Raw genomic sequence first — 15,329 nt, forward strand, 5'->3', positions numbered from 1 at the left:
AGTTGATTGTTTATATGTTCCTGAGGCGCAGGGCATGAAAGGCCGCATGTGTCAATTTTCAAGGGGCTAGCACTGCTCCTTGTGACGCGGGACTGACAGGAGCTAGAAAGTTTCTTTGAAGCATGACTTTATTCTAGCAGGCTTTGTATTGATGCCTTTGAGGTTTGGGGTGGCAAACATTGGTTTTGGTTACGTTTGGATTTGGAAGTTTTAATCCTGTAACTGTTTAGCGGATGACCGGATGAGAGGTGTGTGTTGCAACGGAAGCTTGGCAAGGAGGTATTTTGCATTCTCTCTGTCGATATTTTGCACGAATAATAAAATGAAATCACACGATAAAAAAATCATGACACAAATGAGAAATCCGTGCGTGGCAGTATAAAGCTCTACAAGCCTGGTGGATTTCACATTTTCAGCCTGAAACTGCGTTTGGATGTTAATTTGGCACATGAAGCCTTCAACTTGCAGTGTCAACGTTCAAGACCTGGGAGGGTCTGAATGGCACGATTCGTCGAGGTCATTGGCACTCGTCCATAGCCGAGGTACCTGCCGGATTTGGTGCCGTGACCTGCATTTACTCGCTCTCTCGATCCTTTCTTTCCTTTTTTTTGGGGGGGGGGGGGGGGGGGGGGGTGTTTCCAGACCAACCGCTTACGGTCGTATAATTGAGAGGCCTGTTATTGTTTACGCATTGTTGCTCTGATTCATTTTATCCACTTAATTCCCGTCTTAGCTACGGACTCGACACTCTCAAAAAGGTTCCATATCGTTGTCAGAAGCTCATGTCTTTCCTGAAGTCGGCAGAGGTAGCCGAATTTTCGAAGGACAAAAGGGGCGAATAAACCCTCACGCGGTCGGCATTCCTCTCTCCAAGCCCTAGCCCTAGATAGTTTCTTTCCTCTCTCTCTCTCTCTCTCTCTTAATGGTGGAAGAGAGGGAGGCGGAGAAAGGAGGAGAAGAGAGGCAGGCGTCGTCTCTCCCTTCGGGGAAGCGCGTCCTCTCAGCCCCTTCTGCCTCCAACAAGAAGAAGACCCGCGACCACCCGGACCTCACCGTCTGCCATCGCTGCGGTCTCCGCTTCCCTTCCGACAGCCCCCGCGACCGCCTCCTCCCCCTCCGCTCCCAGTGGCGCGTCGTCCTCCTCTGCAAGCCCTGCCTTTCCCTCCTTCGTTCAGCCCTCGCTTGCTCCTACTGCTTCGAAGAAGTAGAGCAAGAATCCTCCTCCTCGTCCTGCGTTGATTGCCTTCGATGCTCCCGCCGCGTCCACCGCCACTGCATTCACCGGGAGCAGCGCTGCTTCGTCACCCCTCAGCACCTCGATCCGGCCTCCTTCACCTGCATCGACTGCTGCGCCATCCCCAGATCTCGGATCGCAGCCCTTAGGACGGCGACGACGACTGCGGCTCATCCCCCTAGTGTCTCGCTGGAGGATGCAGTGAAAAACGCGGAGAAGAAGGCCGAGGCGGCTGCCGTGGCCAAGGAGAATGCTCTGAAGAAGGCCGTGGCGGCCAAGCGAGCCACCGAGCGGGCGCGGGACGCGCTGGGTGCTGTCCTGGTAGAGAAGAAGGGGGGTCCTCAGAAGCCCAGTGCAGATTCTGTGGTCCCTGATGAGGAATTGGCCCTCCAATTGCATTTGGCTATGAATGGTTCACAGAGGATCTCGAGGAGTTCTTCGCGTTTGGGCCGTGGTCTGGCTGACCCCAAGAAGGTGCGAGGTGGTGGTGGTGGTGATTCAAAGCCTTCTGTTGGTAGGGATATTGATTTGGATCTTAGGATTTGTGGAAAAGTCGAATTTTGTACTGAGGATAAGTCCCTCTTTGACAGTTTAGAGAAAACTGGGCTTGATTTGGGTTCTGATGGACAGGAGAAGAAGAAGGTAGGTGATAGAAATCGTAAACATGGTGTAGGAGATAAGCACAGTAATGGTTCATTATCTGACATGAACGACCATGTGCTTCCATCAGGGTGTGGAAAAAATGTTACAGAAAATTTATCAGAATTGCAGCAAAAGAAGGGCAGTACTCCTGACCGGTACTTGAAGAAATATAGCAAGAGAAACTCAAGACTGAAAGGAGTGGTCAATAGGAATGACAGTCAGCTAGTTCCTTTTAGCCAGATAAGTGGTTAGGTGGCATCTAGAACATTCACTGTTGCCCATATCACTCCCATAAAGCTCCCGTAAATTCTTCGACAAATGCAAGTGTCCTGTTAGGGTGCCAAGCATGATGGGAAGAGGTAAGAAAGATGAAAATCTCGAAGCTTTACCTAAATCACCAGCATCTAGTTTATGAACAGTTCTTCTATTTTCTGTTTATTAATTGAAATGCTCCAATTTTTATGCTTGTTGCAAAGTCATAGGCATGTCTTTGGTTCATTATCTGTATGTGATCTTTAATCATAAAATGGACTTATGAAGGGAACTTTAGATGATAAAGGCTTAAGATTAGCAGAACAAAGAGTAGAGTATATGGAAATAAAGATGTGCCAATTAATGTTGATGATCAAGAGATACTACAAAGTGATTGTTTTCATTATTGAGGATCTATTATACAAAATAATGGAGAGATAGATGAAGATATATATAGTAGAATTAGAGCTGGTTGGATAAAGTGGAGACGTATATCTGGAACGTTATTTGATAGGTACATGCCTTGGTCACTTAAGAAAAAAAATTATAGAACAATACTAAGGCTTGCGATGCTATATGACATAGAGTGCTGGGTAATAAAAATGTATGTAAAACTAAGAAATGGATGTATGGTAAATTAGGAAGAATAAAATAAGAAATGGATATTTTAGAGGAGCTGCAGGAGTTGCACAAATTAAGTATTAAGTGATGGAAAAACGATTGAGTGAGTATTAACATGTATAACGAAGATCTGAGGTGTCTCGAGGATGGAGAGATACTTTGGTTTGTGGTGAAGCTTTCAAGAAAAGGTGGGGCCGTTCTAAGGTAAAATATATTGGAGGTTGTGGAATAACACCAACGATGCTACTAAATACGAATATTTGATGAATGAGGATCTAAAAGCAGACCATAAATTGTTGGAAAAAGAATAGATAGTTATGGTGTTTGATGATCTTTTTCTGTTATTTTTTTATATATTTTTAGGGGCTTGTGATCACTTATGTACTAGAAACTTTTTTTTGATGTAGATGGTCTTCCAGCATTGTGGTTAATAAAAATTTTAGTAGTATGCTGATCTTTCTCCTAAGATGGAGAAAATCCATCTCTAGCAGCCATGTTAAAGTTGCCTATAGTCTAGATGCTAGGTGGACAATTCTCAAAGCCACAATGAGTTTTCATCTGGATTTCCTCTTAGTCTCACTTCACTAAATTTGTGGTGGAAAAGCTATAGCTTGTGCCAAATATTCAATTGTCAGTGGCTTCTTAAATGGTGACTATCAACTTGGACAAAATTGGTTCATGCAACTTGAAAAACTTAGTGTTCGCAAACCATCAACGGGTGATCCTACTTGGATACCACTTTCTATGAAAAATGGAGCTTGCAGAATATCTATTTTCAGGATAACCTCATTGAACTTTTTTTATTTAAGATTCAATGTTTAAGTTAATAACTACCTTGTCCATTGTCCGAGATCCTCAATATTTGGTCTTAAATACCATGTTATTCCTCTAAATCTATGCTTGTCTTACCCTATCAATTGAGATTTTGTAATGAAATTCTTTTTACTTCCCCACCTACCTTCTTGGACTCTGCCCAATGTTGAGATCCTACCCCTACTGCAAAGAGGTTTTCAGGGTCCTTATTATACTCACTATACATCACATTTACTTGGAGATCCTACTTGGATGGCCTTTGTTGCTTATCTCCATAATCTTGCTTTCTTGACAAAGTGTTTGGCTTTTGAACTTGTAAGTTCCATTTTATTATTTTTTTCAGCTAGTTCTAGAAGTTAGTTGCTTGTGCATTTCCTTAAACAATGTGATTCTTTGAGGCGAACCTTCTCAACTACGTTTTTCTAGAATTATTGTGGCCCACATGAGCATTTTGATAATTTATGAAGCTACAAAACTAGAACTCTTGTTTGCTCACATCTTTTTGCGCCCCCCCCCCCCCCCCCCCCCCCCCTACGGTGCAGTCTTTACTTTCTAATCTTCTTACTAAAGGTCCCGACTGTTAATATTTATGATGATTTTGACATATAATCACATAAAACCCTCTTTTAACGTTCAACATTGGTTAGTGCATAAAAAAACCCATGATAATTGTGAATAATAATGTTGCTGTTTATTATTTTAGATCTATCATGTAATATAAAATGGAGGGATATTGAAGAAAGACTCGAGGGGGAGTTTGGAGATGATTATATGTCCTGCAAGATTTTATGGTAAACAATGTTCGGTATTAAGGAGGCATAAGCATTCAATATATGAGGTAATTTGGCATAGACAAGAATGATAAGGTTGGTTTTTGGTAAAACTTGGAAGGACAATATGGAGAATGAGCTTATTGGAGCAGAAAGGTTAGAGACCCAAGGGCATGAATGATAGAGTATAATTATGTATTGAATGGTATTTTTTGAGGGAGGGCTTAGATGTATCTAGTATGGGACTTTAGAAACATGATCTCCAAAAGAACATACAGTGAAATTGGATGTAATCTTTGATAGATTTGACGTTATGGTCTGTCGTACCGTCTGGTATGGGGCGTACTGTACTGGTAAGAAATTGATACGAAACTTAACTTCAAGTCAGTACAAGCTCATACTGTCTCGTACCGAGGCATACCATCTCGTATTGAGGCGTATTGAGGTGCGTACCGACCCATGCCAAGGCGTACCGACCCATGCCAAGGCGTACCGACCTCTATTGAGGCATATCAAGATAAAATTGAGAAAAATGGTTAGAGAGCTATTTCGGTATAGGAGTGTATCGTACCGTATCATACCGTAGCATATGGAACCGATAAGATACTGATACAGTACCCGGTGTTGAGATTTCGGACCTTGCTTGACGTTCATGGTTATGACTACCTGAGTCCACCATGAAGAAGAGACTAGATGTGTTGTACAACCTCAATATTTTGGAAGATTTAGGCCAAATACGGTTGCATAAACTTTGTTAACCATAGAGATCTCCATCAGCCTAACATATACTGTTTGTCACAAAAGACAGGAAGTAGATCATCATATCTAGAAGTGTGTTGATGAAGGGTACATGCACTTTTATATGAATTACTTGGGTAACACCCTACCTTAAGGAGTTTGCTTTTTTACAAATGAGTCATCTCCTAAAATCATTAGGTTTTAGTTGAGTAATAGGAGAACTTTTTATGGAGGCAGCCCATTCAATCATTTGACTCAGATACTTCGTGTAAAATGCCTCTGTCTCATGGAGAAAGTTAATCAGTTGGGGAAGAATCCAAGATACATCTGAAGGGTAACTCAGCTTCTTTAGTTGAAAGCCTACAATGATCCATTCTTAAATTGTTCCATTGTGGGGTTTTGCCACTTTGCACCTCTTTTTTTTAATCTCAGGTTCTCTTTGGTGTATAAAATTTTAGCTTTCTTTTACAAGTAAACTGTACTCCTTGTTCCTAAGGCACTTTAACCTTCCTATTATTTGTAGTATGGCAGGTGGATCCATGAACCTGCATGAGGTAGGATGCATTTGTTGCAGTTTACCCCAAGAATTTTAGTTTTATGGCTGCAGGATTTCTACATTTATTTTATGGAGGTAGGCTTTCAACCTTGTATGGATTTCCTACAGCGAAAGGGTGGTGCTGACATCTCATGGAACCGACAGATTTGGTGACTTAATTGGAAGATCATTTATAGATCATTTTATGTTGGCCACAAAACTTACTCATGTGGATCTCCAAGCTTTTGTCTTGATTTGAGTTGCTTCATTTTTCATTTTAAATTGCCAACTTGCCTTTCCAGTTTGTGTGTTTTATTTTACAAAAGTTGGTAGGTTATGTGGTTGTGGTGCTTGAATCTCTTATTTAAGATGTACGGTTTGAAGCGAGGTTTTGAAACTTGCTTTAAGTTTTGGTCCTGTTGGCTACTCTTTTAGTTTTGACAAGTTATAAGAAGATCTAAAAATAAAAATAAGAGAAATAAAAAAATCATGAAAAGTATTTCACTTTGAGTTATCTTGACAATAATTTGTGAAGTTTAGACAGTTTTAGAATGAAATTGAATTTTGTTTAAGCTAAATGCATTAGATATATCACAAGAATATATCAATCCGATGAGAATCGATATTAAATATCCTAATTAAGCATAAATTATCAAGACAAGCGTGCGAGAGTATAAAATTAGCCATGTCTATCTATTTAATGCCGCTTAGAATGGTGAGATGGGCCACAAAATAATGGTGGTCATCATCGTCATTATCATTTGATGCATAAGTGGGAATACTGATAGGAATGAAGATAGCAATGAGAGAGCCTCATGGTATCTAAAAAATGGATGTGGTCGTCATTATAAGTGAGCGCTGCTTCTATTACAAATATTGTGGCTGTCATTCTCCATATCACAAAAGTACTGGAATTGCACCTCCCATGAGGGTATAATCATGACCGGAACTTCCTGATATTTGTGGCCTGAACCATCACTAAAAATGAATGGTTCCACATGGCTTGCATATATATTTTTTATCTGCTAATAAATTGAGGGTCATCAATGTCTTCTTTTAAAAAAAATACAAGTTTCTTAATATTTTCTTATTTTTTTATATTTTTCTTTTATTTTTATTTTAAAAACTTTTCAAATTTTTCTTTATTTCCAATTTTCCTAAACTTTTGCTTATTTTATGTAATTTTCATAAATTTTATAAAAATATTATTTTTCTCTAGCTTTTATTATTTTCTAACGCTTTTCACTTTTTTTATAAATTTCATATAATTACTTAATAGTTCAAGTTAAGAAAGATCGATAGATCGTGCTTGCTTTTACCATATTTAGTTATTTTGCATTTTCCGCCCAAAAAGGTAAAGAGTGTAGATTTCTTTGCATCTTGAAGTTAACAAACTTCACATGATTCTGTGCATCCTACATCCTTTGATAAGGCAACTAGCCGGTAGATTACTTCGTCAATCATGCTACTATTCTTTCTATTACTGTTTTTACTTCTTAGTTTCCTTCTCCTCTTCTCTTTTTAGTTAATGCTGATGCTGTAGATATTTATTTTCATTTATCCTCAACAGGGGTTCGTCCCCTACCATTTACCAAAAAAAGTGTCGATTTGTTGATTTGGTGGAACTTTGGCTGAGTCTTCTAGATTGCCAATGGAGAGAGAAATTGCGAGAGAAGGGTGTGAGACATGTTTCTCTCGCGTTGGGATAGGGATGAGCAGTGCCTATCCCATTTCATGCCAGCTAACTTTCAAAAGGAAACAAGTAGGTGCAATTAAGATGATGTCAACAGTCCCTTATTGTTCCCCATGAAAACAAGAAAAATCCCTCTGTAGTCTCCAAGCACCAATAAAACCCCATTTTGAGATAGTTTCAATAGTTTCGGTTGGTGTCAATTTGACTTGTAGAAACTAGCTGAAACTGACTGGAATTTTTAGTTTTGGTCGGTTTCGAAATACAATCCATCTCGGCTGAAACATATTGTTTTGGGCCAAAACTTTAATCCTTGGTTTGAAGTGCTGGTTTATGGATTAAGACTTTATTGAAGTTTTATTATTAGTGTTGCATGTATAGGGGTTATACTTGAATAGTGTCGAAGGTACACAGGTGGTCGAGTGTGAAGATAAAAATTTCAGGGACTTGAGGGAACAAAAATCATTATTATGAATGGATACAAATTACAAAGTACCTTGTTTTAAAAGTATCAACAATTATGGCAGAAGTGTTTCATTTGACATATCATGGAGGCATGCATTAATTCGGATTATCATCTATATCTGGTTTATTTTTGATGTTGTTACAACAGAGATAGTTGGCAGATTATGCCGAAAACCATCCAATGACTCAAGCATTACATGCACTGAAATAGTAATAATATATTGTATGCAAGGATGAGCATAAGCTTTCCTCATTTGGAAGGTTATGTTTGAAATCATATTTGGTCCTCAAAACTGAGAGTAAACATCAAATGGTTTTGCGAGATACTTTTGATGCTTAGTAAGGTATCTGCTGCTATATGAAATATGTTGCTTTATGTTAATATTAAGTAGGTGTATTTGCTTACGAAAAGCGCTACTTTCTGCTGGCTCCTTTCTGTGACACAGACTCAGATGCATAGAGTATAATTGTATGCATTTCTGTTGACTGATCTTGTGGTTTGCTATTTGTTTCATGGAAAGGATAGATGACTGTCTTCTTGAGGAAATTAAGGGTTTGATTCAAAGACTTTCATAACCATTGTAAGGGGAAAACATCTGCAAAGGATTAGTGGTAGATGTTGAACTTCTTGGGGTCATTGAACAGTGAGGAAACTTGAATGAACAATTATCTGGAAGGTGATGGACTGGAATGAAATGGCTTTAAGACACAGTATGAACTATGAACCGTGAAGCTTCTAGGTTGCTTCTTATGTAGTTCAACACTAGGCCGAGTTTCTGTGGACTGACTCACCATCCATCCTGCGTCCACTTTGGAATATTTTATTCTGACTATGGGATGTATTCATTCTAGATATATATGATCCGTCCGTCCTATCAAAAAAAAAAAACCTGTGAAGTTTAAGAGGCTTTTAGAAGAACATTTATTTTTAATCATGATTTAGTGTAAAGTATCATGGCATTGGTTGATGACTATGGTAAAACGATCAAAGATAACAATATATCCATATGATCATCTTTTGTACAGAAGGGAAGTGTAGCCTACTGCTGAGGTGGTTAGTCTATGAATAAGTTTCGGACATTCAAAGATTAATGATGGAACAAGAGTTAGGGAAGATGTGAAGGAAGTAATTTGGATCGTAAAATATTGCACTAAAGCAGTTAATTGGTGTGGAGTACATGTGTTATCAAGAAAAGCTTAAGTTCTCTGTTTGCACTGCTATGTTTTCATTCTCATTCAATTAAATGCTCTGTTTTCCCTGTTTTGTTTCAGGTCCCTGTCTTGCGTTTTAGTCTCATTAACTTTCTTTTCTTGTTGTAACATTTTTTCCCCCTCATCATTTGTTTTTATCTTGACTTGGCTTATCTGATGGATCTCTGATTTGTGTTTCCTTCTCTGCACAGGATTGGTAGCCATGTCTAAGTTTCCTGATGAAGCATTGGAGTAATTTAGGATAGAGGTTTTTTTAGATCCAGTGGTTCGACTCTAATTGTTTGTGTCCTTTGTATATTCTGCCTGAGTCATGAGACATGAGCTCAGAGGCTTTAACCTCATCCAGAAACCTTTCCTTGATTTATGAATAACCTGTTCATAATTAAGTGAGGTTATCTGATATGTTAACCATTGTAATTTGTTGTTTAGGTCTGGCAAAAATACATTAGACATCATATATTTTCTGTTTGCATGGAGAGTGAATCAGGTGTTGCTGATGCAAATGTTACATTTAGAGGATGCGTACTTGCTCGATTGGTGAAATCATTAGGTGCTGGATACCAGGGACCCAGGATTAAATCCTGGCTTCACCAATGTTGGCTCCGCTTCCATCCTAGCGTTCGCCGAAAAAAGAAAGGCACACAGACATGTAAGTGCACGTGCATTGACAATCCTTTATTTCTTACCAAAAGAGATGACAAACATTTGTTAGATATTCAAGTAGTTTTGAGAGGTTATTTTTTTAATTTATTTTCTTTTAATGGTTATGCTGCCTGATGAATAATAATCTTTAGAACTTAAATGCCATGGAGGTGGTAGGTTGTTGAGAGTTCCTGGGCCTTAGTAACAGAGACATGTATTGGATTGGGACTGATGTTGTATCAGAAAATATTTCAATGAATTGAGCCCAGCAGTTTGCTTAATGGAGTCCTTGGCTAATTCTTCAAAAGTATTGATAGTGATTTTTGATATGAATTTGAATGTCCATGGATTGGGAGGCATCTGCAAAACAGTGTCGTTTCATGATTCTGTTACACTTTGTTTGGAGATGATGGATCTTACAATTTGCATTATAATATATAGATTGCCCAGCTTGTCTGCTGGCATATCTGCTATAATTTGCATATCTATGAATAACTCATTTGAATTGCATAGTGTACAACGAGGAGATTTGTCAGAAATTCTACACTTTGATTGCTAGATTTATCATTCATCTCCTTAATTTTACACCTAAATTTACTTCAGATTTTTTCAGTGGACAAATGAACAATGCATCTGCGAAGCCTCTATTGGCGCAGAGCATTGAAAAATTTTGAATAGACCTGAACTGATCATGCAGCCTGAATGAATATAACATCAGGCTCTCAGGTCTGTCCATCAACATCTTCAGTTGCTGAGTTGCATAATTTTGTGGCTCATTCATGCATATTGTCAGCGAAGTAGTTATGCCTCTAGTATTAGCTTGTCTTCTTGCTCTAAGACGTGCTCTTTTGAATGAGCTTTACGTCTCTTATTTAAAGTTTGCCAATTTCCTTTTTTTTGGCTGTTCAGGCCTGTGCTTCAAGCTATTTGACATGATTCAACCGAGCGTCTTCTTACCAGTAAAAATCATCAAAGATTCTGTTCTTTAAAAGCTGCTACAGATCTAGAAATCTCTGGGGGGAAGATTGCGTTCTGATTCTTCTTATCTCTGCACAAAGTACCTCTACTTGCATCACGTTTATGGGGGCTGGTAAATTTTCTTTCCCCTCCTGATCTATTGTTAAAGTCCAATGCTAAAATATCGAGATAAACTCATGCAAGATTGCCTGATCCGTTCTCATTCTGTATTATTTGTTCTACATCAGTATCATGACTGGGAGTGCTGGTGTGTTAGATCGATAAAAGCATCAAATGCTTTTGAGTTAAATCAAAAACAAAACAAACTAAATGGAGGTAATAGATCCCCAAAGGTGTAAAAGAGCAATCAGCCATTGTAGAAACATCTTGACAGGCAACAGTCCACCTCTTCAAGATCCACGCTGCATTTTATTTGCAACTATAATACATCACTTCTATTTATAATCTTTGACAGCATCATTGACCACATACCAAGGTCCTTTCTGGAAAGTGCAAGCATATTACTCTTGCGAAATGGTCTGACCTTTAAAACAGAATTATTAGGATCAGCTGGACGGTGGTGGAGGGTCATCCAGGCTTTGGTCCACAGTGGTGACAGGGGACTGCTGATGGTGGTGGTGGTGGTGAAGGCTTGTTATGGTAGATGGCTTGTGGTATAAATGTATGGGCTAAATGGCTTTAGCAGCAGTAATGGAGGCGTTACCAGGAGAAGGTGGGGGTGACTTTGTTATGGTAGACAGGTGGGGGCGGTGGATATTTAGTGTGGTAAGCTGGTGCTGGTGGAGCCTGAAAATGGTGAGTGGGTGGGGGAGGAGGCTCGTGGGATGCTGGAAGCGGTTGTCGGAGCTTGGAGTGAAGGGCTGGTGATGGTGTAGGGTAAAAAGGGTAGATGGGTGGCCAAGGAGGCTAGGAGGATGGTATCGGCATCGGCAGCTGCAGTGGAGTACTGTGTTTCGGCATCGGAGGGAGATGATAAGTATGGGACGGTGGAGTTGATTGTGGTGGTAACTTTGGGTGGTAAGGGGACAGCCTGAGATAGGTGTGGCGGTGATGGAGATGGCAATGGTGGCCGAGTTTGAGGTGTGGACTGTGGCGGCTAGCAGCGATGAATACCTCTAGGTGGTAGTCATGGTGTTGGTGCTTGATAGGGGGTGAAATGGATCATCCAGCCCACAACAAAAGGGCTACCCAATTTTGGCCCAACAGACACCTACGTCAATCAGACGTGTCTTCAGTCTGGCCCAGAATTAGCCCGACCTCGAATATTTGCCGACTCGCCTCGGCGTAGCTTGGGGCGCTTTTTTTATTCGCAGACGCGCCCCAGCCGAGTTCGGGGTGCCTCCTCCAATTACACGCCCCGACTATGAAGTCGGGGCGCTTCGCTAGGCACATTTTGGCACCCATTAAGCCGACCACGCCGAAAACACGACGTGACCTCTCAACAAGCTCGGCCTAACCGGCAACCGCACCCATGTGCGTGCCCATACCTTCTTATGTGGTTGTACATTGCGACGTCACCACGACATACTATATCGACCGTATTCTGCCAATGCTTTCCCATTTTCAAGAACGGACTTCACTGCGCGCTACAACAAAACCCTGGTTGCGCGCTATCCCCACTCATGATGAGGACGGGACATGCTCTGCCATGGCTATCAACGTCTTACCGTTTTCAAGAACGGATTCTACCGCGCGCCACAACGAAGCTCTAGCTATGCATTACTTCCACTCATAATGGGAACGAGCCATATCTTCGCCACCTAAGCATCCCTAAGATCAACTAGTAACACCTAGAGGGACTCTTGGTTGGATATACAAAATTCTACTCTAACTTGATCGTCGGAGGGTTTTCACCGGAAACACTGGTGAGGCTTTGTGCAGGTACACTTTCGGTCGCAGGAGGCGGCTCTTTCCGTCTTCTTCTGCACTCCGGCAGTTTTTCCGACTCCTCCGGCGTGGTCACCCTTGGGCCAGATTTGAACTACAATAGTGCTAATGGCGAGAGGTGGTAGGATTGGGCGTGCTGGCTTGATGGTGGAGGTAGTGCCGTGGTGCTTTGGATGGTGATAATATGAGCGCTTTGGTGGTGGTGGTGGTGTAGATGCGGAGCAGCCTGAGGAGGCTTTGGGACAGGTGGAGCGAGGGAGTGGTGTGAAAGAAAGCATGGTTCAAAAGATATGCAACAGAAATTATCTTAAAATTTTTTAACCATGCCTCTAGGGAAAGCAGAGTCATGCAAATGGATTTTATAATAATCATGCAAATAAGGTTTGAGGTTTGTCTGCAATGCCAAGTCTAAAAAATTTATTGCATAAGCGGACACGGTTCAATGACGCGCGGCCTCCCAGCTTTGCGCTGGTTCTGGTTCCAGTTCGCATCAACTTAATGATATGCCTCCGTAGGAACCTTTAAGAGCTCCCAGCTTTGCTTTGTATCTTACTTTGGACACCCCAATCACGCGGGGCTTGAGCCAGAGGGAAGGTGGAGGGAGGGAGACACTTTTTATACGCTTCAAAGTCTTGGCAGTAGACTCCAATTTATAAGAGAATACGCGCCCTACCGCACATTACGTATGAAAGAGAGGCTGGTTCTCGCTCGTCGGTTCTTGAGCGATGGGCCCATCTCCCATACTAGCTCAATCCTCTCATAAAGATTAAAGAGCGAGTAGCATCAGTGCTTCAGTACACGGACTCTGCAATCTCACGGCCTGGGCTGGCATGCTTATCTTGGAAGAGTATGCTGCAGGACAAAGCCATGATAGAATTTCTCCTTTTATTAACTGCGATACAGCATGGCAGGAGTAAATTGGTGCAATTATTATGGTACGGGATCGTTGCTATCTGATGAGAGAGCATCTTTAGAACTTAAATGCCATGAAGGTGGTTGGTGAGTCTTTATGTTAGACCTTAGAAACAAATACATGTATTTCACTGGGACTGATGTTATATCAGAAGATATTTCAATGGAGTATAGCCAGGAGTTTGCGCAATTGAGTCTTTCACTAATTCTGTAATAACATTGACAGTGTTTTTTGATATGAAATTGAATGCCCATGGGTTGGAGGCATCCTGAAGTAGTGTCTAGCTTCATGGTTCTTTTACCGTTTTGGTAGGGGATATTTAGAGTGGTTGGCTGGTGGTGGTGGAGGGTGGAAGCGGCGGAGGCATGTGGGATGGTGGCGATGGCGAGGACGGATACTTCGGTTGGAATAAAAATTGGAATGATCATATTCTTTGATGCATTTGCTTTGTGACCGAAATTATAATCAAAATATGATTTGAATATTAGAAGAGAATAGGGATTGGTGCATTCCTATTTTCCTGCAGAATCAGAATAGAAATAGGCCCTCTTTCCTCAATGATTACAATCGAAGTCACTCATTCTTATTCTCAATTTAGAGTTCAGCTCTTCTGAACGAAATATGCCTTAGTAGATTTTAGTCTTTTGACCCGTCGTTGGTGAGGAGAGGTGGGAGGATGGGTGCTCGCACCACCAACATTCCGCCCCTTTTATAGGAGCGACTTTACCATTTTCCCTGGCTTTCGTTTGGTGGAGAGAAGAATCCTCGAGTTTAGTGGTGATGTATAGGTTTTCCCAATCATTCAGGAAGTCAAGCTTCTCTAAAGGCCCCCACCATTCAGGAAGTCATAATGGTAACTGCGAGAGATTTCAGACAGCAGGAATCTACACTGGACGAGTCTCTTTGAGGACTCTCCAATCTCACAGCCGAGGCACGAAACACCATCCCGGGGTTGGCATGCTTATCTTGTAAGAGTATGCTGCAGGACCAAGCCATGATAGAATTTCTCCTTTTATTAACTGCGATACAGCATGGCAGGAGTAAATTGGTGCAATTATTATGGTACGGAATCGTTGCTATCTGATGAGAGAGCATCTTTAGAACTTAAATGCCATGAAGGTGGTTGGTGAGTCTTTATGTTAGACCTTAGAAACAAATACATGTATTTCACTGGGACTGATGTTATATCAGAAGATATTTCAATGAATTATAGCCAGCAATTTGCGCAATTGAGTCTTTAACTAATTATTTAATAACATTGACAGTGATTTTTGATATGAACCTGAATGCCCGTGGGTTGGAGGCATCCTGAAGTAGTGTCTTAACTTCATGGTTCTTTTACCGTTTGGGTAGGGATGATGGATCATCCAATTTGGACTATAGAGTGTCGATCGCTCAGCTAGTCTGCTAGCATTGCTGCAGTAATTTGCGTATGTACAAATAACTCATTTGAATCACAAGGTGTATAACGAAGAGAGTTATTAGCATTTTACCTCACCAAAATTTACTTCAGAACTTCTCAGCAGGCAAATAAAACAGTGCACCCGCGAAGCCTTTAGACAGAGCTAGCTCCTGTAGAACCGCACGTATATAGGAGCGTATTCAAAAATTTTTAGTAGACCTGAGCCGCTCATGCAAGGTAAAAACCAGCAGGCTCTCAGGATCGCTCATTCCATTTTTAGTGGCCCAAGGCACACATAATTTTGTGGCTCGTTCACGTATATGTTGTCATTTATGTACTAATGCCGCTAGTATTAATTTTTTACCAGTCAAGATCGTCACACATTCTGTTTAAAGCTGCTGCTGATGCAGAGAGCACCGTGGGTGGAGATCGCATTCTGATCCCTCTTATCACAAGCGTTTATGGTGGCCGGTAAATTTTCTCCCCTCTTCCAACCCTGAAGCCTGATGTTTAGATCTAATTATGTCCAAAAATA

General features: G+C 41.0%; 1 protein-coding gene across 5 annotated transcripts; it reads left to right on the plus strand.

Annotated features, from left to right (window-relative positions):
- Positions 1-847: 847 nt before the first annotated feature.
- Positions 848-10,799, plus strand: LOC103701193. Of its 5 annotated transcripts, none has more exons than XM_026802268.2 (3): positions 848-1,876; positions 1,965-2,235; positions 10,524-10,799. In XM_026802268.2, exons 1-2 carry the CDS (start codon positions 923-925, stop codon positions 2,037-2,039), a joined length of 1,029 nt encoding a protein of 342 aa, XP_026658069.2. In that variant the 5' UTR covers positions 848-922; the 3' UTR covers positions 2,040-2,235; positions 10,524-10,799. The 5 variants fall into 5 exon arrangements, with proteins under 5 accessions (XP_026658069.2, XP_026658068.2, XP_026658066.2 ...); XM_026802267.2 differs by lacking the exon at positions 10,524-10,799 and adding an exon at positions 9,164-9,486 and having other exon boundaries at positions 850-1,876; XM_026802265.2 differs by lacking the exon at positions 10,524-10,799 and adding exons at positions 5,678-5,701; positions 9,164-9,486 and having other exon boundaries at positions 851-2,235.
- Positions 10,800-15,329: the final 4,530 nt, after the last annotated feature.

The sequence above is a fragment of the Phoenix dactylifera genome, chromosome 14 (genome assembly GCF_009389715.1).
Source record: "Phoenix dactylifera cultivar Barhee BC4 chromosome 14, palm_55x_up_171113_PBpolish2nd_filt_p, whole genome shotgun sequence".
Classification (NCBI taxonomy): Eukaryota; Viridiplantae; Streptophyta; class Magnoliopsida; order Arecales; family Arecaceae; genus Phoenix; species Phoenix dactylifera.